Source organism: Sus scrofa, chromosome 14 (genome assembly GCF_000003025.6).
Source record: "Sus scrofa isolate TJ Tabasco breed Duroc chromosome 14, Sscrofa11.1, whole genome shotgun sequence".
Classification (NCBI taxonomy): Eukaryota; Metazoa; Chordata; class Mammalia; order Artiodactyla; family Suidae; genus Sus; species Sus scrofa.
Genome location: NC_010456.5, coordinates 131,392,900 through 131,418,309, shown reverse-complemented (window position 1 = coordinate 131,418,309; position 25,410 = coordinate 131,392,900). Strand labels below are relative to the sequence as shown.

Sequence of the window (25,410 nt, the reverse complement as noted above, 5' to 3'; positions counted from 1 at the left end):
GAGAGAAGCACTCTTCACAGGTGGACGTATGCTTGTCAGATTTTTCCCTAGGCATATGTTAGGCTTTTTTCACATAACTATCTTTCTTTGTCTTTTTAATAGCTGTATAACATTTCATTATGTGGATATACCTTAACGTATTTAACCAGTTCTCCACTGATGGACATTTATGTTGTATAGTTTTCCAGTATTACAGATAATACTACTATAAATATCCTTATACATACATATAAACACTGGTGTGTGTTTTTCTAGAACAGTTGTTCTCAAATCACCTCTGCTGAAGAAAATACTGATGCTCAGGTTCCATTCAGACCAGCTTTTAAATTAGGATCTCTGGGGGTAGGATCCAGGCTTTTGTGTTTTTTTGGAAACCCTTTGAATGACTGTAATATTTAGTCTGCTTGTAGAATGATTTTAATAAGTGACCTTACTGAGTCAGTGATTAAAAAAGAAACACATTTGAGTGGATGCTATAACACTGTTTTCTGTATTAGTTAGGGTTAGGAATGCTGCCAATAAGAGAAACCTAATAAACTGATTTGTCTTCAACAAGATAGTTTATTTGTTTTGTATAAAAGTCTAGACAGAAGCAGTCCAGGGCTGGCATGGCCGTTTGCTCCACGCAGTCCTCAAGTACCCATGGATCTTGTAGCTTTTGATTTTGCTGAACCAAAAGAAATCTCTTAACCTAAGCCCGAGAGAGAGGCTACAGCTCCTATCATGACGTTCACGCTCCAGCAGAATGAAGGAGGAGCTAAAAAATGCAAAAGGCAAAGGGTCTGGGCCAGCTGTCCTCCAGAACACATCTGCTTGTATTGTGTTGGCCAAAACTTGGCCCAAGACCACACCTGGCTGCAAGGAAGGCTGGGAAACAGCGTGTCCTGCTAAAAACCAGGAGTTCTTCGGTGCGGAAGAAGAGGAGAGGCGATAGCGGCAGTCTCCACAAAAGCTGTAAGCACCTGCCCTCCTGCCCACACAACCCAAGCGCCCGTTGTCCAGGACTGGCCAGCGCAGGGCCGCCCAGAGTGCTGAGTCAGCAGAAAACGGCCTTGCAGAGAGGAAAACTGCACTCAATATGCTGGCTCGGGGAGAGGCAAAATAAATGTAAATCAGACTCAGGAAAGGTGCCGGAGAGCCACGAACTTTATTGTGTGTGCGAAAGCGATGAGGCCGTGGAAGGCGGTTTTTAAATTGTATGCGGTTCTTTGTGTCTCCCTGCTGTCCCAGCTCTCTGAGTGGAAGGAACCTCTCCTTCAGCAAGGCCTTGTCTGTCGAGTCACATACTCAGGTTGGTCTTCATGCTGCAGGCCCTCGTTCGAACATGTTGCTCAGAGAGGACTCCTTAATACATGCTTTTTCTATTTCACATTGAACATTCTTAAATGAGGAAATGAAAACTGGTTTGCTCTGTGACTGCTTTTAATCCGTGTTTCTGGTTATTGCAGTGGACGAAGGTCGCAGCAAGGAACCTGACCGCCTGCAGGTGCTTTACAAGAAAGCCATCATGCCTTACGGCGTTTACAAGAAACAGCAGAAAGACCCACGCGACGAGGCCGCCGTGCTGCAGTACGCGGCCCTGGTGGGGCAGGCGTGCTCCGAGCGGATGCTGCTCTTCAGAAACTGAGCGGGCGCCCCTGCCCCTGCCGCGGGCTGCTGCTGGGGGCTGCGGCGCAGGTCCATCGCTCTGGGTCAGTGCCGTTCCCATCCACAGATTAGACTTTTTTATTTTGACGGCTCTCTGGTTTTTCTAAAATATTTTGTGGCAATGTATTTGTGAGAATCTCATGGTTCATATAAAGATTTTTAACATAGGTTGCGACCTAGACTCCAATTAAGGTTTGTCATTTTGCAGTTTGGCTTTATGAGCAAGAGATGGTAACCTTCTCCTGATAACATTTTGGAAAGTGAAATGAATGAATAGGTCTTAAGTAATTTAAGTCGCAGTTGTGCTTTTCTGTTCTGTTAGAGAAATTAAAACAGACTGTTTCCTCTGATCCACTTACAACATTCGCGTCTGCTGAAAGCGAAGTGTGGGGAGAAGGCGGGATTGTGTTTCATCGCTTAGAAAATGTCTCCTCAAGGGAACACAGCGGGCTGTTACTCAGTGTTCAGTGTGACATCACTGCCCGATGTTACACTCTGCAGTTTAGTAGACAACTTCAAAGAAAGGATATTGTGTTAACATTGGATGTGTCTTTACCCAGGACAGCCCTATTCTTGGTCTGCTCTCTTGAATGGACCATTTTTCCTATAGTAATTACTGCTTGTGCTCCATTTTACTCTCCCAAGTCTCTCAGTTTGGCCCATAAAATATGTGATGACCCTAATTATATGTTATATTGTACAAACTGGGGTACTTTGTTTCTCAAAATCTAAGAAATGGTTTTTTGGTTTTTGGTTTTGTCTTTTTTTTTTTTTTTTGAACCCATCAAAGGTAAATGTACGCTAACTTTTATTTCCTTAAAACTCAGGACACAAGTCTTTGGTTATCGATTAAAAATTAGTTAATATCTGCCTACCTTTCTAGCTGTGCCGCACGTCGCACTTAATGAAGCAGGAAGCATTTTGACCTCTGACCAGGGCAGGAGGCACACAGCATCCACTCGTGTGCTGCACTTTGGTTTGGAAGAGTCGGAGAGGAGACGAGCGTCGGCACCGGAGCCGAGGCCGGCCCTCTTTCCCTGTCCCTTCCCTCGTTCAGCAGGTGTCCCTCGTCCCACACCTTTAAGGAGGCAGGCACTGTGCCACGAGGGACGGGAAGGAGCAGGCATGTCTGCTGCAGCTGCGCTGGAGACGGCGAGGGCGGGGAAGGCTCACTCTCTTGTGCTCTTGCTCGGCTGCTCCCCTTCTGCCGCCACCTGCTTGGCTCCCGAGTCCTTTTCATGTCCCCCTTGGCCCATTTTTCCATTTTCTATTGATCTTTTTAAAAAACTATATTATAAAACTTAATGGCTTGACTCCCACTACTGATTTTAAACTTTTCTCCTAAATGCACTGAATTTAGATATGCAGTTGGAAGTGTTAGAAAATAATTCAAGGTAGTTAGAATAAAAGGATCATAAAACAGTGACTTTAAAAAACAAATGTCTAGAAGGTCCACGTCCAGAGTTCTTCACTCGGAGCGAATGTGCGTCTGTCGCAGCTGCCATGAGCAGGTACTCAGGGGACTGGGGATAGAGGCGGATGGCGTGGACTTTGCGTGCTTCCGGAGCTTCGTCCTTCAGAACAGTCTCTCCCAAGAGCAGTTGACAGACTCTTTTAGAACTGCCTTCAGAATCTATACAACATCTTTTTAAAAATTTCCCTCTAAAGTAATAATTTTTATGATTTATGAAATGATGCTATAAGCAACTAAAACATTTTTAAAAGAATAAATAAAAAATAATAACCTGAGGAGTTCCCTTCGTGGCTCAGTGGTTAACAAGCCTGACTAGGATCCATGAGGATGCAGGTTCGATCCCTGGCCTCACTCAGTGGGTTAAGGATCCAGCATTGCTGTGCGCTGTGGTGTAGGTCGCAGACATGGCTCAGATCCCAAGTTACTGTAGCTATGGTGTAGGCCAGCAGCTACAGCTCCGATTTGACCCCTAGCCTGGGAACCTCCATATGCGGTGGTGTAGCCCTAAAATAGCAAAAAAAGAAAGAAAGAATGACCTGAAATCCATTGAAAGAAACTTCGGTACGGGACATTTCAGACGTGCTGTGAGGAATTGCAGTGTTATTAAAGTTAAGCAGCGCAGGGTCCATACTTGGTCCCCTGGGCACTCGGACACCCAGGTTGATCTCCTCAGGCATGTTACACCTGCTGTCATCGTAGTAATTAACTTATAGAACGGGATTAATTAAGACCACAACTGGTGTTTATCAAATGAAGAGAAAACTCGAATCTTATTTCTTACCACAGCTCTGGTTTCTTCTTGCCGAATCAGTTTAGGGTTCCTTCAGAGGCAAGTGATAAACTCCCCCATCTATTGTGGGAACCGTGCTGGTGCCCCTGGGAGTGGCCTCCTGGGTTGACTCCAGTAATGCTCCAGAGAAGAGGGGGCATGAAGCTGCTTCTGCTCAGTTGTTGTATTAACGTGTGGTCTTTGGAGAGTAAAGTGTCTTCAAAAGACATTCTTTTGAGCGCTCGCTAAGTGAATGTTGATAGTGGGCTAGGAAAGGACAGTCAAGGAACATGACTTGGCTTGGTCAGTGGATAAGCAGTCCAGCTGAGAAATCTGATGTTATGTTTGTGGCTCTCATTTAAAGAAGGACACATGAGAACCTTTCAAAGGGGGCTTCTGTCTTTTCAAAGCTGTAAGCTTTGAATTTGCTGTCTTAGTGTTGTAGAGTCCCTTTCTAATTTTAGATAAATTTACACCTCCCTCCCTGTCTTGGGAGCAAAAATGTAATAGAGATTCCCCAGGCTGCCATCTGCATTTAAATTATTTCAGTTCTATGAGATTTTTTTGTTATTTTAAAAAAATGTAATCTGAGCACTTTTTTATATTCTAAAAGATAGAGGCTGTTATCAGATGAATATATTATTCATTTGATTAAAGTTATTTAGATAAGAAATTACTCTTGTTTATGTTTTCTTTCAAACAGCTTATCCTAATTTTTATCCATTGTGCAAGATATCAGTTGTATATGTTTTCTAAACACATGGGAATGTATTATGTAAATGAACCTTTCCAGATTTCTGGACAGTTATATAGTTTGATTTTTATAGGCTTTTATTCAGTATGAATAAAGATGAGAGATGAAGACAGGTACTTAAAACGTATCTTCTGTTGCTAACTTTAAAGAAGGAAATGAAATGGAAACAGTTGGGAAATGTTTGATTAGAACTCACTCAAATGTGTATTACTTTCCAAAAGAAAACCAGTGACTGCAAGACAAAACAAATTTGATTGCATGTGATATTTTCTGCTCTTGTATGTGCTTCTTGAACAGTCCATTTGATAAAGCTTGAATGGAAAAAAATAAAACTTTCTATCTGCAGTGGCTCTTGCTGGTCATTACTTAAAAGGCATATGTATTTTCATCTTTTGAGTTCTTGGGTACATTTTACCTATAGGGAATATGCAGAATAAAGGTAGAACATTAGCTATATGAATTATGGTTTTTAATTTTCAGTAATTGGAATTTCACATCACATAGTTACCTGACAAAGTGTGACGGATTTCTTTTTCAGGAAAAAATTAATCTCACCTTAAGCACAGAGCCTGGGTTTTCACAAGATACAGATTTAAGTAGCAAACTCAAATTTAAATTTCTTTTAAAAAGTTTAGTTTTCAGAAAATTTTTCATAAAGTGTATCATTCGCAATAGTCCAGTGTATTTATAGGGTGCATTTTAAAGTGTTTTGTCTTTCATAGTATAAGGAGATCCTGATAAGTTTATGGCAAAGTGAATCCTGTTTCCCAGGTGATTTAAATGTTAGTTGTGATCCCCACTGGTGTTTTTTCTAGAATGCAAATAGCTTTATTGTTTTTCTTATTTGAAATGGACAGTGTTTACCAGGTAACACTTAGGCAATGTAGAAAATTGTACCAAAACCAAAAAAAATCACTTACAATCCCATCACTGACCACCACTCATTCGCATTTTGGCGTCTGTCCTTTCAAACTTTTATTCTACCTGCATGTATGTATGTTTTGTTTTATTTTGAAATAAAAATGAAATTATGCCGTGTATATCGCTTCATAATTTTCCCTCTAATATGAACATCTTAATTTACTGTGAAAATGAAAACAGGAGGAATAACCACTTAAATGGCTGCACGAGGTTCCATTGTGTCTGTGATCTTTTGAGAAAGGAGGTTTAAGACTTACCCTCCCGATGGATGGCAGGAGATGAAATGGACCGTGTTGATCATTTTTATCAGTTCTGTGAACCATTGGCAACATCGAGCTTATTCCTTATTTCCTAATTCCCTTTGCCTGTCACTGGACAATAGGAGTTTTCTCCTTACTTGAAGGTTCAGAAAATGTATAGCTTCTAGGGAGTTCCTGCCATGGCTTAGCAGTGAATGAATCTGACTAGCATCCATGAGGACGCAGGTTCCATCCCTGGCCTTGTTTAGTGGGTTAAGGATCCAACGTTGCTGTGAGCAGTGGTACAGGTCCCAGTTGCAGCTCGGATCCCATGTTGCTGTGGCTGTGGCATAGGCCAGCAGCTGCAGCTCCAATTTGACCCCTAGCCTGGGTACCTCCATATGCTGCAGGCGTGGCCCTAAAAAGACAAAAAAAAAAATAAAAGAAAGAAATATATAGCTTTTAAAACTTAGTGTCCCTCCTCTCATTGTCCCTCAACTAAATGTTTTTGGGGAGACCTACCGTATATTTTTACAGTCCGCACATTTCCAGAATTTCCACTTACAAAATGTTTTATTTAAAAATGTAAAGTTACTTAAAACCAATGAAGATTCTAATTCACTGATTTTTTTTGTAGCCCGAGGTCTTTAAAATGGGTATCTGGAGGAGTTCCCATTGTGACTCAGTGGGTTATGAATCTGACTGGTATCCATGAGGATGCAGCTTCAATCCCTGGCCTCATTCAGTGGGTTAGGGATCTGGCGTTGCCATGGTCATGGCGTAGGCTGGCAGCTGTAACTCCAGTTCAACTCCTAACCTGGGAACTTCCATATGCCAAAGGTGTGGCCCAAAAAAGCAAAAAAAATAAAAAAATTAAAAATTTAAAACATGGATACCAGGAAAGTGAAAAAATGTACCACCATAATTAATTTAGCTAAGTTTTTTAGTTTAAAAAAAAAGATTGACTAAGATTTACTTAAGTAAAATGACATTTTTCACAGCCAATTAGTTGTCACAGTTGGTATCTTTAATCCAGTCCTATCCAGAAAATATTTTCCTATTAACTGTTTCAATTATACCAAATAGTAAAGTTGCTGAATGTTTTGCATGCCAAACTTTTATTCTTTTAGATCTTCAAAATTTTGAAGATTTTTATTTTGGTTTTTTTTTTTGGCCACACCTGTGGCATACGGAAGTTTCTGGGCCAGGGACAAAACCTTCGCCACAGCAGCCACCCACACCACTCCAGTGATAATACTGGATCCTTAACCCACTGCACCAGAGGGGAACTCCAGCTTGCAGATTTTTGTAGCTTGATTTCCTTATCACATCTCTTCACCTGCAATATGAAGAAGCAATTCCAAATAGAAGTGCTATAAAAAACAAAAACTTAGCATAGCAAATCTTAACGTTATGTGACGGGTGATTTTCAATAGTTAATTACCTGTTAGTATGGCAGTCACAAGTATTTCATCCACCTTGGAGCGGGGAGAGACTTTCTTTACTTGTCTGGCATGCATAAAGCAGACTGTTAGCAGAGTTCCTGTAGGGCTCAGTGGGTTAAGGATTGCAGCATTACTGCTGCAGGGGCCTGGGTCACTACTGTGACGTGGATTCGATCCCTGGCCTGGGAATTTCCACATGCCACAGGCACCCTCCACCTCTGTGCCCCCCCCACTCCACAAAAAAGCAGACTGTTAGAGACTAGCACAAATGCCTTTATTTCTTTCATTATGACTTTATTGAAGTCAGTATGCAAAAAGTGTTTTTAAGCATTTATTACTTGTATGTTGCAAGCTGGAGCCATTATACCAGAAAGATAGAAACGTTGTACTCCAACTTGTATCCTTCAGCTCTGATTTTGGATTACACTTTCCCCTGAACCTTAATTTCTCATGCTTTTCTCTGTCTGTACCAGGGTCTTAAAATCATTTAACATAGGCCTTTTAAAAAAAAAAAAATTAGCATTAAATGAGAACTCATGAATACTTCATGAAGTCCAATTCATCACTTTGTTAATTCAGTATTCAGTGAGTCTGAATAGCATCTCTTAACTAATGGAGCTTTTTGATCATGCAATAAGAGAAACGGCATTTTAGGTTTGTGGATTCAGAGCTTAAGGCTCTTAGCTCGGTTGTATGTGGACAGTTCTATGCATTTTCCCAGCTCATTTTAAAATACTGAGAGATAGCCAGACTCTGATTTGGAAGCTAACCATGACCGGTGTTATTTTATTGACCGTTAAAGGAAAGGTTATATGTATAGTATGTATGTGTATATACATATATACACAATGACAGAGAACTGTGTGCTTAATTAAAACTTGCCGGTAATAGTGTGATTTATTCTCAGTTTTCATTCGAAGAATCAGTTTCATTCAAAGAATCAATTTGTGGCTCAGCGGTTAATGAAGCTGACTAGCATCTACGAGGACACAGGTTCAATCCCTGGCCTTGCTCAGCGGGTTAAGTAAGGATCCAGCATTGCCATGAGCTGTGGTGTGGGTCGCCGACATGGCTCGGATCTGGCGTTGCTGTGGCTGTGGCAGGCCAGCAGCTACAGCTGCTATTCCACCCCTGCCTAGCCTGAGAACCTCCATATGCCATAGGTGCAGCCCTTAAAAAAAAAACCAAAAAATTTTTGTAATTAAAAATAAAAAAATTAAAAAAACCCCAAGAATCAACATGGATATATACAACTGTTATAGAAGCCATACAAACTGATAAAGTTGCTTTGTCCAATAACATAGACTCTAGCTCCATGTGTATGTTGAATTAATTAAAATGAAAAATTAAAATTTTGTTTCTCAGACTCACTAGTCACATTTCAAATGCCCAGTAGCCTCGTGTGGCCCAACTATCATATTAGTTTGCTGGGGCTGCCATAACAGGTTACCACAACCTGGGTGGCTTTAAACAACAAGAATTAATTTTTCTCATGACTCTGGAGGCGAGAAGTCCCAACCAAGGTTTAGGCAGAGCCACGCTCCCTGTGATGGATCCAGGGAGAATCTCTCCATGCTCCTTCCAGCAGTCCTTGGTGTTCCTTGGCTGGCAGCTGCATCCCGGTTTCTGCCTTCATGTTCACATGGCTATCTTCCCTCTGTGCATGTTTCTGTGTCTCATCTTCTCATCTTTAAGAGCCCAGTCATGTTGGATTTAGGGCTCATCCTAATCCAGTATGACCCCATCTTGCTACATCTGCAAAAAGCCTACTTCCAGATAAGGTCACATTCATAGGCACTCGGAGTTAAGCCTCGAATGTATCTTCTGTGAGGGGAACACAAGTCAACCCACAGGAGCTGCTCTGTTGGACAGTGTGGATACAGGCACTTCCTCATTATAGCAACGTCTATTGAACAGTGCTGCAATAAAATGCTTTTTTAGAATATGTCATGATTGGATAATTTTTTAAAGTTCTATGACAAAACACCGTGGAACAATTACAGCAAAACATTCGGGGCAACTTATTTTGATGCTTTTTGGTTTCTCTTCATTTCCATTGTGTATTCTAGTTCCATTATTGATTCAAGTGCATCTCTGCATATGTATGAATTTATGGTATCTTATTACCCTGGGGCTATGTCAGTTCCCTAAGATAACTGCCATCTCATTGTGATTTACAGTTACACTATGTACAGAGATAGGTCTCTTTAGAGAACAATTGAATAGAAAATGAATTTAGAAATGTAGAGAATTACTGCTATTATTTCCATTTTTATATTACATCTCTCTAGATCTAGTTCATCTTGATCAAATAGCAAAAAAACTTATAAATCAATTAAAATCTGAACCTATAGTAAGAAAAAGGCTTAAATGCATCTCCCAAAAGGAGCTTACTAAAAAATAGGCACTGACTGACTTTGCAAAAGAAATGTGGGTAAAATAACTGTATAGCACAGGGAACTATATCCCATCTCCTGGGATAGACCATAATGGAAAATAATATTTTGTAAAAAAAAGAACATATACGTATGTCTGACTGAGTCACTTTGCTGTACAGTAGAAATTGGCACAACATTGTAAATCAACCATAATTTTGTAAAAAGTGAGAAAAATCCTCATCACAACATCTCTGTTACACTGTTTAATCTATAGCTGGTAGTCACCTCACATAAATAAATGGTCTCGGAAGACAGATAATATAGATTTACAGCTAGGGGTCTAGTTGGAGCTATAGCTGCCAGCCTGCCCCACGGCCATAGCAACACGGGATCTGAGCCACATCTGCGACCTACACCACAGCTCATGGCAATGCTGGATCCTTACTTAACCCACTGAGCCAGGCCAGGGATCGAACCCGCATCCTCAGGAATCCTAGTTGGGTTCATTAAAGCACTAAGTTACGAAGGAAAACTCTACAGATCTGATTTTTAAAGATTTTTAAAAATTCCTTTATTATTGTATATTTTTAAGGGTAATTTTGATTGCTGGTTTTTTCCTAATTTGGCACTACTTCTAGCCAAAGCTGCTTATCAGTGTTCTTAATATGGCGATCTTAAGGCATTTCACTGGAAGTATGTTATTTAGCTATGGAGAAATTAGTTTGGACTCACTTCACCAAAACTCCTTGCAGCCCCGTGTGAGAAGAGCTGGCATTGGTGGGAGAACCAAAGAAGCCTCTGAGGTGGTCGGTGGCCACTGGGAGCTCTGTGTGTGTCTGCAGAAATGAAAGATTACTGTCTCTCGTCTCTCTGGTTTTCTGCCTATTCTTGAGAGCCACCTCGTGATTTACGTAATACTAGGCCATATGCTGTTTTACGAAGAAGGCCAGAAGAACACCAGTGCAGGGCCAAGTGTGTGTCATTGTGTCTACAACAGCTGGTGGTTTATGCTTGAGGTCATTAATATTTCTGATAATGTCACCAAAGAGTCTGTTGGGAACGTTTGGAAATTAAGGAACCAGGTCCAGGAAAAAAAACTCAGGAGAACAGTTTGAGCTTATAATGAGCGCTTTAGTCATTTCTGTTACCATTTATTGTCTTCGTTAAGATATGAAACTGTTGTATGTCAGCATTATCGGTGAGCGATGATGCATCATGGACCTCACTGATCTGCAGCTTGCTTATCTAGCCACTTCACCGTCTGGAACATAAATGGAGTATGAAAAAGTAAGGTAAAGAAAGGAAAGAAACACACTTGCCTCTTGGCAGCTACAATGGGCTCGAATCCAGGCACTAAAGCTCGGGCCTTACTCATGGGAAAGCCTCTTGGGCTGTGTGGCATAAGGAGAGGTTTGGGTGCCACCGTAAAAGGATAAAGCAATCTGGAAATGACATGTTAATCTGGAAATGACATGTTAATGGTATTGGCCCTTTGTCTTGCTCTTTGTGCAACTGACATTCAACACCGTCCCATGAGCAAGTGAGCCAGGACTCAAGGAAGGAAGATGGATTAGGCCAGGGCAGGGGTAGGAGTGCTGATGTCAGGCCTAGAGCAGCCCTCTGACCGCATTCTACGAGCAACTGGATCCTTCGATCCTTCGATGAACCTTAGTAGGTTTCATCTCCACGTGTTTGTGTTCTTTGCAGTTTTTTTTTTTTTTTCTTGTTGATTTCTAGTCTTAGAGCACTGTGGTCGGAAACGATGCTTGATGTGCTTTCAATTTTTAAAATTTTGCTGGGGCTTGATTTGTGGCCCAGAATGTGATCTATCCTAGAGGATGTTCCATGTGCACTTGAGAAGAATGTATATTCTGCTCCTTTGGGATGGAATGTTCTATAAATGTCTATTAAGTCCATCTGGTCTAGTGCATCATTCAAGGCCTGTGTTTCCTTAGTAAGTTAAAAAAAGTGTGAGGAACCTGGACTCTATAGGCAAGCCAGTTCAAGTCCCCGGATCACTCACTAATCGTGTGACCTGGGGCAAAGGCTGGAAGTTCAGCAGAGCTCAGCTTCCTCATCAGGGGGGTGCACTGGGGTCTGTGGGGGGGGGACTTTGCTTGTGGCCTCGCCGTCCCGCCGCACTTCAGCCCATGGCACCTGGCCCAAAGCAGATAACACCAAAAAGAAAGGTCATAGGAATAAAGTTTTAACACAATCGTGAATAAAGACAAAGTAAACCCTACTAACCCAGAGAAGCTCAGCAGCCCCTGAGCAGACACAGTTTCCAGGCCAGGCATAGTTAACTTTGCTAACGGCAATGCTGAAGTGTCAAGAAATATGGTTAAAAGACATTCATTATCCTCTAATATAGGAACGTGTATAATCCATTTGAAGTATTTCCATTCAAAACTGAAATATTTTGAATGGAATATTTTCATTTAAAGTAATGAAAACATTCTATTACCAGATAAATGACAGTTATCTGCAAAATTCACAATGTTGGAACAGATCCTCAAGGCCATGGAATTACAGGCATTCTAAATGCCTGCTCAAAGGATGCTCTAAGGTTAGAGGGGTAAAAACTTTCCAGTGGCCGCCTTTCTCTAATAGGATGTGGATAAACAGTTATTCACAGGAACCCACGGAGAAAGCCTCCCTCCAGTGGTGCTGCTCTTCAGGATTTCCTGGGCCTAATGGAAGAATCAAATGGGTTTTGAGGCCTGGTACAATTATGCGCATTTTTGTTTGTTTTGTTTGAGACAAAACTAAACAACAGGATATCTGGAAAGCCGGCAGCACTTCAGGCGCTCGCTGATTGCTCTGCACAGCGGGCTGCCACATCCACTTACAATTTAACTGATAATGACCGAACTGTTTTCTTCTTGCCCCCAATCACTCCTGCGTCTCTTCCTCCTTCTCCTGCATTCTTCTTCTGCATGGAGGCAAACTGGGGAGGAGGCATTGCATCTTCAATGTGGCTTTTCGCAGAGTCCCAGGTGAGCTGAAGAGCGAGGTCCCATAGGTCGGGACTCCCAAGCACATTTCTTAGAATGGGCAAGTGGTGACACTGTGTGGGACCCTGGAACGGTGCCTGAAGGGGTGGGTGGGGGGATAAAGTGAGATGAGACTCGGAAGTAGATTTGTTAGCTTTGGCTCCCCCGCCTCCCCAGATATTTATAGATCAATGGTACAATTTTCTCCAGCCTAATTAAAAGTGAATTCTGCTGTGTGCAGGACTCTGCGCCCAGCCCCTGGGCCAGCACGATTTGACACAGAGGCCAGCGGAGCTGTTTCCTGGGCTTTGTCAGAAAAGCTCTGCTCGCAGGTCACGTTCTAGCCATTGCTCGAGAACCCCAGGGAAGCAGAGTTAGCCTCTCGGCGCCGAATCTGCTGGCAGCTGGGGTGATGCACAGAGAACCTGCTCACACTTAGCCAAGGACAAGGCTGCACCACCCCGACTCGCCAACCTCAGGCCAAAAGTGCCCTGTGCCTGGGCAGGTCTGAAATGTCTAAAGACCTGAAACGTCCTGTCCTTGTTTAGAGCGGTGTTTGCACAGGTGACACTGAGAGCAACGTGGAGAAGTTGGTCCCTTTTCCTCTTTCTGCCTTTCAGTTAAGTTTTCCAAAAGCCACCAGGGGGCAGAAAGAAACTTCCTTGCCTTTTTTTTTTTTTTTTTTTTTTTTTTCCCCTTTCTGACTAAATACACATGGAAAAGTGAACTTTTTCTTTTGGTCCATGAGGGCCAATGTTTTAGATATAAATTATGTTTCCCCTATCTTTGTTTTTTTCAGATTTGGGTTGTTTTTGAATTGTTCCTTCTGCAACTAGGGCGATTGTGAGGAGCCAAATTGCATGTACGCAGCATTTTCTGTCGGGTAATGACTCAGTTAGACGTAAACCCCTCACCAAAGCCTGACACGGGATCCCAGTCTCTCCTGTGTTATCCTCCCCGTTTCCAGCCTCAGCACCTCTTCCCAGGATTATTGCAAAAGCCTTCCAGCCAGTCTCCACCCGGCCTCCTCCAGCCAGTTTAACTGCCCAAAACACCACCACGCATCTGATCTTGATCCGGCCCTACTCTGCCCACATCAGACAGATCCTCATTTGCTGCTGCCCCACCTGCCAGCCCCAACCTATTTCTCAGCATTTTCCCCTCCTCTCCCTTCCATAAACTCCAGTCCCAGCTCTTTCTTTCCTGCGTCTCTTTTTTTTTTTTTTTTGTCTTTTGTCTTTTCAGATCCGCACCTGCGATGTATGGGGGTTCCCAGGCTAGGGGTCTAATAAGAGCTGTTGCTGCCAACCTACACTGCAGCCACAGTAATGCCAGATCCGAGCTGTGTCTTTGAGCTACACCACCGCTCACAGCAACGCCAGATCCTTAACCCACTGAGCAAGGATCGAACCCGCAACCTCATGGTTCCTAGTCGGGTTCGTTTTTGCTGCGCCACGACGGGAACTCCTCTTTCCTGTGTCTTGAGCACTGGGTCGGTTCACTCATCAGTCGTGGCCGGTCCCTTCCAGCAGCACACAAGCAGATCGTCAAGGCCCTGGTCTGGTGCCGCCTCCTCCACGGTGTATGGATCCATCCTCCTTGGGAAATTCTGTCTTAAGGCCCAAGAAAACCAACACAGCTGGGGCCATAGGAATGATGCACTTGGCTCTCGGTAGAGACAGCCAAAGCCTGGACCCCTTTGAGAAACCTCCCTGGAGAACACGTGCTGGTGTCGTGGGGATGCTGAGACCCAGCCTCCAGGACCCCGGGGTCTACTCCTGAGTTCGTTTCACAGCAGGGGGTGGACATGTGTGGGACGCGCCTCCAAGAAGCAAGTCCAAGGAGCACCATGTTCCAGGCTCTTGACACATATGGACAGTGAGAGAAAGGAGCTCACGAAGGACCCCAGGGACAGTGGGGGATCCACACACCTCCGCAGGGAAGGCCACGTGGGGGACATTTAGTTGTTCATAGAATGTTTGCCTTGTGTCATGAATTCACATATCCATCTGGGTGTGCAGGCCTGTTTTTGCTTTAGCGCTTGCGCACCAAAAAAACATAGAATGCATAATAGGAGTTGAAAATTCTTAATGGAGATCAGCGTCGTCCCTGTGTAATCTGGTCTTTTCCTCTTTAATTCATTTTGCACATGGGAAGACATTCTTGCAATGGACACAAAGGCATTTTCACACAAGCCGAACGCTCTTCACCCTGTGAGCAAGCCTTGCACCTAATTGAGATCCTGAAAGGACAAAAACCTTGCAAACCAAGCTCTGCAAGTGCTGCAAAGAGCTCTCACCACCATCCAAGTGGCATCTGTGAAGACCCCGGCCCCTCCACTTCAGGGCCTCCCAGTAGGGCCATGGATTCCTCCAGAAGGCTCATTCGGACGGGGCTGCCGAGGTGCAGCTGAACATTCATTGTGAAGGCTTCATTGCTCTTCGCTTTACTGGGCCTTAAATTCATGAACTCTTCCTGCATTTTATGAGGTGCTGCTTTTCCTTGAAGCTTATAAGGCCCTTAAGGACAGGCCCAGCCCTGTGAGATGTGTTACTTGCTCATCTGGACCATGAGCTGCTTTCAGAGACCCATGCACAGTGCCATTTGCAGAGAAGTCCCGCGCCTCCCGGGAACAGAAAGTGCCTGTTCTACCTGGCTGGCCAGGAGGGGTGCTTCTGGGGCAAACAGCCCTAAGGCTAACCTTACATGTCGCGTGGGGCTGCAGGCCAGCCTCTCTCCTGAAGGCCCTGGTTGCTTGCTTGCTCGCTCCTGCTTGCTCTTGGAAAGCCCCATGGAAGACCCGCGTCACACATGTCATTCATCACTTCCTGATGACTCTGTCTGTCTGACCGTCTCCTTGCTGGGTCTGTGCCCAGTGTTGTGCTTGCCATGGAGGGCGCGGGACAGAGAGGTTCCCTCTGGGAATTACAGTCTGGCAGAGAGACAGACATCTTACAGGTAAACAAATAGGCAAGAAGGCTGGATCGTGCCATCATACAAAAGCCCACTTTTTCAAAAAACTTCTTTTTAGGGCCGTACCTGCGGCAGATGGGGGTTCCCAGGCTAGGGGTCAAATCAGAGCCATAGCTGCCAGCCTACACCACAGCCACAGCAACACAGGATCCAAGCTGCCTCTGCGACCTACACCACAGCTTATGGCAATGCCAGATCCTTACCCGCTGAGTGAGGCCAGAGATTGAACCCATGTCCTCATAGTTACTAGTCAGGTTCACGACCCGCTGAGCCACAACAGGAACTCCTCGAAAGGCCACTTTAAATAGGGTGGCTAGGGAAGGCTTTTTTGAAGCAGTGACAGTAAGTGGGTGTAGACAAAAAACTGTCACACACCACCTTCCTCTTCAAGGATCCGGTCACCAGCCGATGCGGTTGCTGGCCTTCCACTCACCCTGAAAGGTGCTCAGGGCAGAGGTCAGGAATGAGGCCCTCTGCGCTCTGGGCAAAACTGGCAGAACAGGCTTCTGAGGGTAAAAGGTATTTTTCAGGAGAAGATTTTATGAGCTCAATTTCTTACAGTTCCTCACATCTAGAAAAGCGCTAAAATCAGCAGACATCTTTCTACCAAGATGTGTGCCTGACTCTATGTACCCGGTTCACCAAACTCACACATATGCTGGCCTCTCCCACCTCCTTGGAGCAGTTCCTGAGAGCCATCTGAGGGGCTGTTCCCGGGCTAGAGTCCTCAGTGAGCCCCAAATAAAAGCTACCCCGAACTCTCACCTTGTGCCCTTTTTTTGAGTTGACCGTATGTTGAGCGAATGGCATCGTGCCCGCAGCAGGTACACCTGCAGTTAATGGTGATGCAGAGGGAGGGCGGTTGTGTTCTCTGCTCTCCAGGGGTTCAGTCTTGGAAGGGGGATTCACACCAGGAGGTGGAGAGTGAGCTGCTTTAAGAGCACAGATGCAGTTCAACAGAAGAGAACCAAAGGCGATCCAAGCAGTTTGTCGAGAGAGTTGATCTTTGCCCTTTGATCCTTAGGCAAGGAGGCTCAGTGCGGTCTTGGCAGAAGGCATGGCTCCAGACCCCTTGTGGAGGCAGAAATACAGGGTGCCCTGGGAGCAGCACGCAGTTGAATTCTGCTGAAATACAGAGAACTTGAAGGAAAGGGCACAAAGCTGGACAGGGTGACAGGGCAATTGTGCGGTCGTGCACAAGTGCGGTCCTCTCTGGCAGCCCCAGGAGTCACTTTCTGTGGAGGTGAGAGCAGCCGTGGCTGGATGGACGGATGCCTGTGAGGAGTCTCCCCACCCTGAGGTGAGGGGGCCGCGTCCTCATCTCCCAGGATGGAAATGGGGCACGCCTGCCCAAAACCTGCCAGCTGGCATTCTTCCTTACCATCAGCTAACCAGGCTCGTTGTTTTCACCAGGAGGCCTCGTTTGGAAGATTCGAGAATCCTCAGCATCTCCCCTAGGACGCACCCACTGTGAGGGGGCAGCCCGGCACAAAGACAGAGACCCCCAAATAAGAACAAGCCCTGGAAGACATAACTGGGAGATGGCGTGGCCAAGAAATGGGATTTGCCAGAGAGAAAAAGACAAAAATGAGAAAGGACTAGGGGAGATTTGAAACTCTACACCTGGCGTTAATGATCCCGGTGCTGTCAGCTGAGGTCACTCGATAGGTTTTTGTGGGGTGGTTTTGAGAATATATATGGATGCCCATTTTAGGGCATTTTTTTCTTCCTCTAGAAGTATGGAAACATGATAATCAAGGTGACGGGTTCCTGTCTCAAAAGATAAAGAAAAAGCAAATATTTATTTTATTTAAACTGTCGCTTTGGGTCTTTTCCTCCCCTTTTTAAGAGCAAAACTGGAAAATCCCCGCCTACGCCTTTCTTATGTGTAAAGTGACTTTTGTCTCCTGCCTGGGCCTTCACTGGCCCTGAACCCGTCAGGATGGGGCCCTTCCTGCTCCGCCTCCCCCGCTCTCCCCCGGAAGGACTCGGTAGCTCTAGGACACCAGACAGATGCTCGCCCTCTCTCCACTTGCCCCTTTTATTTTTTTCCTTTTTAAGGCCACACCTGCGGCATATGGAGGTTCCCAAGCTAGGGATCAAATCAGAGCTGCAGCTGCCAGCCTGCGCCGTAGCCACAGCAACACCACATCTGAGCTGCATCTGCGACCTACACCACAGCTCATGGCAATGCTGGCTCTTTAACCTACTGAGAGAGGCTAGGGATTGAACCTGCATCTTCATGGATATCACTCGGGCTCATTACCGCTGAGCCACAAAGGGCGCTCCCTCCACTCGCCCCTTTTTCATGCTCCCATTAAATACCGAATCCATAGGAATGTCTTAGGAGGATGCGTCATCTGGGAAATCACTGACACCAGGTCTCCCGGACCCGGTTATGACCAGAAACCTTGTTATGTGTTGCTCTGACTCCTAAATCTGGTACTAGCATCCCATTTCCTCAGGGAGATGTGGGGCCGCGCATTCCAGACCCCCACACAGCTCCCACAGACTTTAATAAGAGACAGGCGACTGAAACCACATGCCATGCTTGGAAAACGCCTGGGCTGACCCACACACCATCTCCGGGGAAAAGGGATCTTTTACTACTTCTCAAGTCGGTCAGGGACAATGAAAAACAAATGTGTCCGCATTGCATGCAAGCCCATGTCCACATCTTAACCCAGGCACGCACACACGCACGCATGTGCACCATTTGCAAATACTCATTATGTGCGATGGGTCGAGAGAAGTTTCTGCAGCTGAAATGGTGTAAACTCTTAATGGGTCTGTAGCAGGCAGGATGCTGAGGACTGGAATCATTTTTTCCTCTCTGCTGTGGCGGAAAAACACTGACTTTATCATCAAAGTGTGTTCTGTGGGAGAACAGCTGCTCCCATATGCACTTGACAAAATATTGTCGGCAGCTACGCTAGCGTGTATTTCCAGCTCTGCAAATACTCTTCACGTGTTCTTGCATCTCACCTGCAGGACTTGTGTTGCTCTGCTGCAGGGCTTTGCGTGTCCTCGGAGGTCAGGAGGTTTGACCTGCCAGCAGCAGCAGGGGACCCGCTTTACTTTTCGAAGAAGTGCTCTGATCTGCAGCCCCCCGTGACAGATTTCACCTTGCACAATGAAGAGCTGAGAGTCCTGTGCTGGCTATGGCCGGGAGGGAACACCTGCTCATTACACCAGCCTATTATTGGATGTGCTTTGCTGGGTCATTTCCGCCAAAATTAGGGAATGTTTTTGGTCAAGTAGTTGGCAGTACACCGTACGTAGGAGAGCTTCATAAATATTCCTTTATTCCAACAACAGCTCCCAATTTCTGTTTGACCCTTCCAGCAGTGTCACACACACTCATAGGGTCAACTGTCATCCTCTCCTCCACCTCCCACCCCCCATTCCACTTGCTCTCACCTCCATCCTTGAGGTCCTTTGCTGCCACCTTGTCCTCCTCCACCAGCTCCTGCTCCTTCACTCCGGAAGGAATGGCACCAGTTCACCCCATGAATGGCATCAGTTCCCCCACCACCCACCTTACAGGCTTTGTGACTTATCACCAACCTTTCATCAACTTCTCTCTCTTTTGCACCCAACATAGAATCACTTGAAAAGTGATTCCAACTCCAGTGCAGTTCTAGTGTCTTTATCTTTCTGTTCCCTTGAGATTGGGGAATAGCTCAACTTGTCCAATAGGCTCCTTACTAGGCTGGTTAATTTTAGTTTCTCTAACCCAGCTAATGTCTTTTTTTTTTTTTTAATCTTTTTAGGGCTATACCCCGTGGCATACGGAGGTTCCCAGACTAGGGGTTGAATCAGAACTGTAGCTGCCAGCCTATGCCACAGCCACAACAATGCAGGATCTGAACCTTGTGTGCGACCACAGCTCATGGTAACGCCGGATCCTTAATCCACTGAGCGAGTGAGGCCAGGGATCGAGCCCATGTCCTCATGGATGCTAGTCAGATTCGTTAACCGCTGAGCCACGACGGGAACTCTGTAACCCAGCCAATGTCTTGCTAAGTAATAGGCAAAGGGCATTTCTTCCTAAAATAAGACAATGCCTTCTATGCCTTTTCATTGACTCTGATATTTCGCTGGCTGAGTCAGCCTTTTATTGTACAATTAAACACTAGACTTAATTTTTTAACCACACACCCATAGATGGCTACTATTAAAAACCTAGAAAATAACAAGTGTTGGCGAGGTTGTGGAGAAACTGGAACCCTTGTGCACTGTTGGAGGAAGTGTAAACTGGAGCAGCTGTGGAAGACAGTTAGGTGCTTCCTCAAAAATTTTAAAATAGAATTACCGTATAACCCAGCAATTCCACTCCTGGGTAGATATTCAAAAGAATTGACAGCAGCATCTCAAAGAGATATTTGTTCACCCATGTTTAAGGCATTATTCACAACAGAGTGAGGGCAATTGTTCATCACAGATGAATGGATGAAATAAAGGTGAATACCCATAATAGAATATTATACAGCCTTAAAGATGAGGGAAGGAAATTCTGACACATGCCACAGTGTGAATGGACCTGGAGGACATTATGTTGACTGAATCGAGCCAGTCACCAAAAGACAAATATTGTTTGATTCTGTGTATACATCCAGAGTAGGCACATTCCTGAAAGCAGAGTATAACGGTGGTGGGCAAGAGCTGGGGGGTGGGGAAAATGGGGAATAGTTGTTCTGTGGGTACAGAGCTCCAGGTTTACGAGATGAAAAAGTTCTAATCATTGGTTGTACAACAGTGTGAATATGCATAACACTTCTGAACTGTGTCCTTAAAATTGGTTGGAAGTTCCCTTGCAGAGAAGCACGTTAAGGATCTGGCACTGTCACTGCAGCGGATCAAGTTGCTGCGGCTGTGGCGAGGGTTTGATCCCTGGCCTGAGGACTTTTAAATGCCACAGGCGCAGGAAAAAAAAAAAATTAGTTAAGACGCTAAATTTTGTATTATGTGTATATTACCACAAAAATTGTTTTAAATTTAAATTTACATTATGATATAGCAGCCTGTTTGTCTTTTGTACTGTTTCATGAAGATGAATTTCAGCATATTAAAGAAGAAGTTAACTTTGAAAACTATATGGCATTTGTAGAGTAACGACGTGTAAATTCTGGGAGTTCCTGTTGTGGCTCAGTGGGTTAAGAACCTGACTAGTATCCATGAGGATACGAGTTCAATGCCTGGCCTTGCTCAGTGGGTTAAGGACCTGGCATTGCCATGAGCTGTGGTGTAGGTCGCAGATGTGGCTAGGATCTGGTGTTGCTGTGGCTGTGATGTAGGCCAGCAGCTGCAGCTCCGATTTGACCCCTAGCCTGGGAACTTCCATATGCTGCAGGTGTGGCCCTAAAAAGCAAAAAAAAAAAAAAAAAAGTAAATTCTAAGGGCAGAAAATCCACCTCTCTTCTAAGAAAAATGAGTTTGATTTGTGCTATGTCTATAATATTTACTTATTATAAACACATATATTGAAATATATAGTATATATGATATTCCTTATAATATATACTTATTTATTATTATAAGATTTTAGACAGAGCTTTCCAGTTGAAATTTACTCTCCTATTGCCATGACCCAGGGTCCACGGGTTCCACTTTGCCCAGCATTTTCAGCAAGTGTAGATAGAAAAGAACCTAGACTCTCAATAGAATAAAGTGCAGGAGTACATTCTGGTGCTGGAGGACAGAAGGACGTGAGAGAGGGTCACAGGTCTGGACCATGCCCCTGACCAGTTATCCAGAGATTTTCCGTTCCCATTTCAAAGGGAGAGAAAGAATAATATGAGCCAGTGTCCAGACCATTTTAATAAGTACAAAGTTCCCCAGAAGGCTCACCATTCCAGACCTTATGTCTCCTGCCAAATCCTGTAAAAATAAAGATTAAACCGTACGGAATATTTATTTTATTCTGATTGCTGTTATTTTGTTTTGGTAATAGAAGTCCCCGGGCATCTGGCCTAAGAGAGTGCTGATGGCTCTAGGTTTTGATACTCTCCCATCCCGCCCCTTAAAAGGAATCACTTCTCACAATCCATAGATCCCTCATACCCAGCACACAAACATCTATGTAATGTTATACCCTGATCTTAGAAACATTGTGTGTGTGTGGCTGTGCCTATGGCATGCAGAAGTTCTGGATCCAGGGACTGAACCTGTACCACAGCAGTGACAATGCTGGATCCTGAGCTCTCCGGGAGGGAGGGATGGTCTGGGGGTTGGGGTTGGCATATGCCCTGCGGTATATGGAACGAATAGCCAGTAGGGACCTGTTGTGTAGCACAGGGAACTCTACCTGATATTCTGTGGTCATCTACATGGGAAAAGAATCTGAAAAAGAATGGAGGTGTGTGTGTGTATATATATATGACTGAGTCACTATGCTGTACAGCAGAAATTATCACAACATTGTAAATCAACTACACTTTTTTTTTTTTTGTCTTTTTGCCTTTTCTAGGGCCATTCCCGCGGCATATGGAGGTTCCCAGGCTAGGGGTCCAATCGGAGCTGTAGCCGCCGGCCTACACCACAGCCACAGCAACGCCAGATCTGAGCCACGTCTGCGATCTACACCACAGCTCAGGGCAATGCCGGATCCTTAACCCACTGAGCAAGGCCAGGGATCAAACCCGCAACCTCATGGTTCCCAGTCGGATTCGTTTCCATTGCACCACAACGGGAACTCCAATCGACTGCACTTTAATAATTTTCTTTTTTAACGTAGGGAGGATGATCTAAGTGGGCCCTTTCTCAGTGGGGTTAACACAGACACGCTACTGTATATAAAAGAGAAAATCAACAAGGCCCTACTGTATAGCTCAGAGAACTCTAGTCAATATTCCGTAATAACCTACATGAGAAAAGAATCTGAAAAAGAACGGATATATGTATGTATAACCGAATCACGTTGCTGTACACCTGAAACTAACACAATATTGTAAATCCACTATACTCCAATATAAAATAAAAATTAAATTCAATTGAAAAAATATATGAAAAATAAAAGGCATCACTTTTTCCTTGGCAGAATAACCCTCTCCTTTCCTGGAATCACGTTCCACGTCACATGGGGGAATGAGACACGGCCAGGCTGCCATGCTAAAGTGCAGAGTTCTGGTACCAGCAGGACCTGGGTCTCAGAATCCTCATCATTTCTCAAGATGATGTATTTTTAAAGAATTTTGAGCTTGGAGATGCAGCTGTGTAGCAACGGGATTGGTGGCATCTTGGGAGCACTGGGATGCAGGTTCGATCCCTGGCCCTCCCTGCATTGTGGGTTAAGGATCTGGCATTGCCACAGTTGTGGCATAGGTCACAAGCACGGCTGTGGATCTGATCCTTGGCCCAGGAAGTCCATGTGCTGTGGGCCAGCCAAAAAAAAAAAGAATTTCAAGCTTGTAGAAAATTTGCAAGAACAGTACAAATAAGCCCTGCAAACCTTCTACCCAGGTTCATCAATAGCTAATACTTTGCCTTTCTCCCCGTGTTTGTCTCATATACTCACAGTACCATGGTCACAGTCAGGAAATTCAGCACAGGCACAATAGATTATCCATAGCATATCTAATCTCACTAATCTTCCTAATAATATCGTCTACAGTTTTGTTTCCAGTCTAAGGCTGCTTATTGAGTATATTTAGGCAGTAAAGACTCATTTTTGACCACCAGTTAAGCAAGTCAGCCCTTCCCTTTATTTCCCCCTTTTCATTAGAAAAAGAAGCCAATGATTACAAAGCATTGGAGAAGGAGCAATTAATTTGTTGTTTCCAGCCTAGATGAGTCAGTTGTAATTTACCCTTTAAAATAAGGTGAATTTCATATATGATTTTACATTATCAAGACATAGTACCTTCTAATGATTGAAAATAGCCTAAGCTAAATGAGAATGTTCATTCGATTCTATGTTGCCAACATTCTGAATAGTACAACTGCATAGACAGCCTCCACCAAGAAGACTCTGCAGAAGGGGCCGGCGGGGGAGGCAGTTATGATGCAAATCCTTTGTTTTTATTTTGTTTTTATTTATTTATTTATTTTTTGTCTTTTTGCCATTTCTTGGGCCGCTCCCACGGCACATGGAGGTTCCCAGTGAGGCGTCCAATCGGAGCTACAGCTGCTGGCCTATCCCAGAGCCATAGCAATGCCAAATCGAGCCACGTCTGCGATATACACCACAGCTCATGGCAACACCGGATCCTTAACCCACTGAGCAAGGCCAGGGATTGAACCCACAACCTCATGGTTCCTAGTCAGATTCATTAACCACTGAGCCATGACGGGAACTCCGATGCAAATCCTTTAGTGATGGGACAGTGTCTTTCTCTGGGCTAAAATTACTGCTGCATAACTGCTCTCCATTGGGTTAACCAAACAACTCACAAGATACTGAACAGTAATAAGAGGGAAGTGAGGAAACAGTCAGAAGGAACGTTCATGGACTAGGGGTGGGAGAAGACCTCTGACGATGCCATGAGGGTCATCATCCCTTGCCTACACTCCAAACTGAGGCTGGATTAAACCTCTTGGAAAGTATTGCCTGTGCTCTTACTCTATGAAACACAGACTAATTTCTCTAGGAGTGAAGACTCTCAAAGGGGGAAATGTTGAGTTTTCAGAGTTTGATGGAAGGAGGGAGGTGGACTTCAATCATTGTTCTAGTTCCCTTCTTTTCCCCACAGCCCCGTCCCAGAACTGTGTGTGTGCACGGGTCTCAGTGTAGGTACCGAGGTCCTTCTCATGGTCTCTTTGGTCAGGATGTCCTTCTTTAGGTCAAAGAGGCTTTCATGTAAGATGGAACGGCAATAGTCCATCACGTTGTAGGAATGCCGACCTTCATAACATTGTGACTAGAAGTTTCTAAGTTATTAATTTCCTAAGATTATTGAAGGGTGTCAGTGGGGTCATTCAGGGTGCATGGTATCAGATCAGAAAGTAGAGACTAGCGCCCTTGGAAACTGAAGGTTATTCTGTTTCGTTTTGTTGTTGTTGTTTTTTTTTAAAGAGCTTTCTATTATAAAAGATTTCAAACAAAAATTAGGGAGGATAATACAGTGAACCTCCATGTATTTCTTGCACAGCCTCAACAACAATCATCTCAGAGTGTTGCATCTACTCCCCCTTATCCCAAGTCCCTGCCCCTGTCCTGAATTATTTTGATTAAATCTCTGGCGTCATACTTCTTCAATAACGATTGCAGTATGTACGTTTAAAAGGCACAAGCTCTTAAAATGACCAACCAGGGATCACTCACATTCCTCATCACATCTCCCTTTTTGCAGTCACTATCTCTCCATTGTTCACGTTGCCTCATTTATCTTATAAATTGTTTTACAAATTGTTTATCAAATTAGGATCCACATTAGACCCCTCCATGGCAATCAGTTGATATGTCTCTTAAGTTTATTTTAATCTGTAAGTCCCCTTTGCACATCTTTTTCCCTTGGAAGTGATTTATTGAAGAAACCTGGTCATTTGTCCTGCAGGGTTTCCCAAAGTCCAGATTTTGCTGATTACATCCCCACAGTATCATTTAACATGTTCCTCTTTCCCCTGTACTTCTAGTAAATTACCAGTTCTATCGCAAGGCTTAATTAAATTCAAATTTGTTTGTTTGTTTTGCTTTTTAGGGCTCACCCATGGCCTACAGAAGTTCCCAGGCTAGGGTTTGAATCAGAGCCACAACTGCCGGCCTATACCACAGCCACAGCAATGTGGGATCCGAGGCGTGTCTGCAACCTATATCACAGTTCATGGCAACGCCTGCTCCTTAACCCACTGCGTGAGGCCAGGGATTGAGCCCATGCCC

General features: G+C 44.4%; 1 protein-coding gene across 13 annotated transcripts in view; it reads left to right on the top strand.

The window, feature by feature from the left end:
• The window catches only part of ATE1 (arginyltransferase 1), a 198,425-nt gene that overhangs the window by 162,134 nt on the left and 10,881 nt on the right, over nt 1-25,410 (top strand). For 6 of the 13 annotated variants that reach the window (XM_021073564.1, XM_005671511.3, XM_013983817.2 and 3 more), the window contains one exon: nt 1,449-5,682. The exons of 1 other annotated variant lie outside the window; for it this stretch is intronic. In XM_021073564.1, the coding sequence (XP_020929223.1) occupies nt 1,449-1,754 (306 nt within the window). In that variant the 3' untranslated portion in view covers nt 1,755-5,682. Of the gene's footprint in view, nt 1-1,448; nt 5,683-25,410 lie in introns of those variants that run through there. 6 more of the 13 variants (XM_021073567.1, XM_003483566.4, XM_003133201.6 and 3 more) reach the window with 2 other exon arrangements.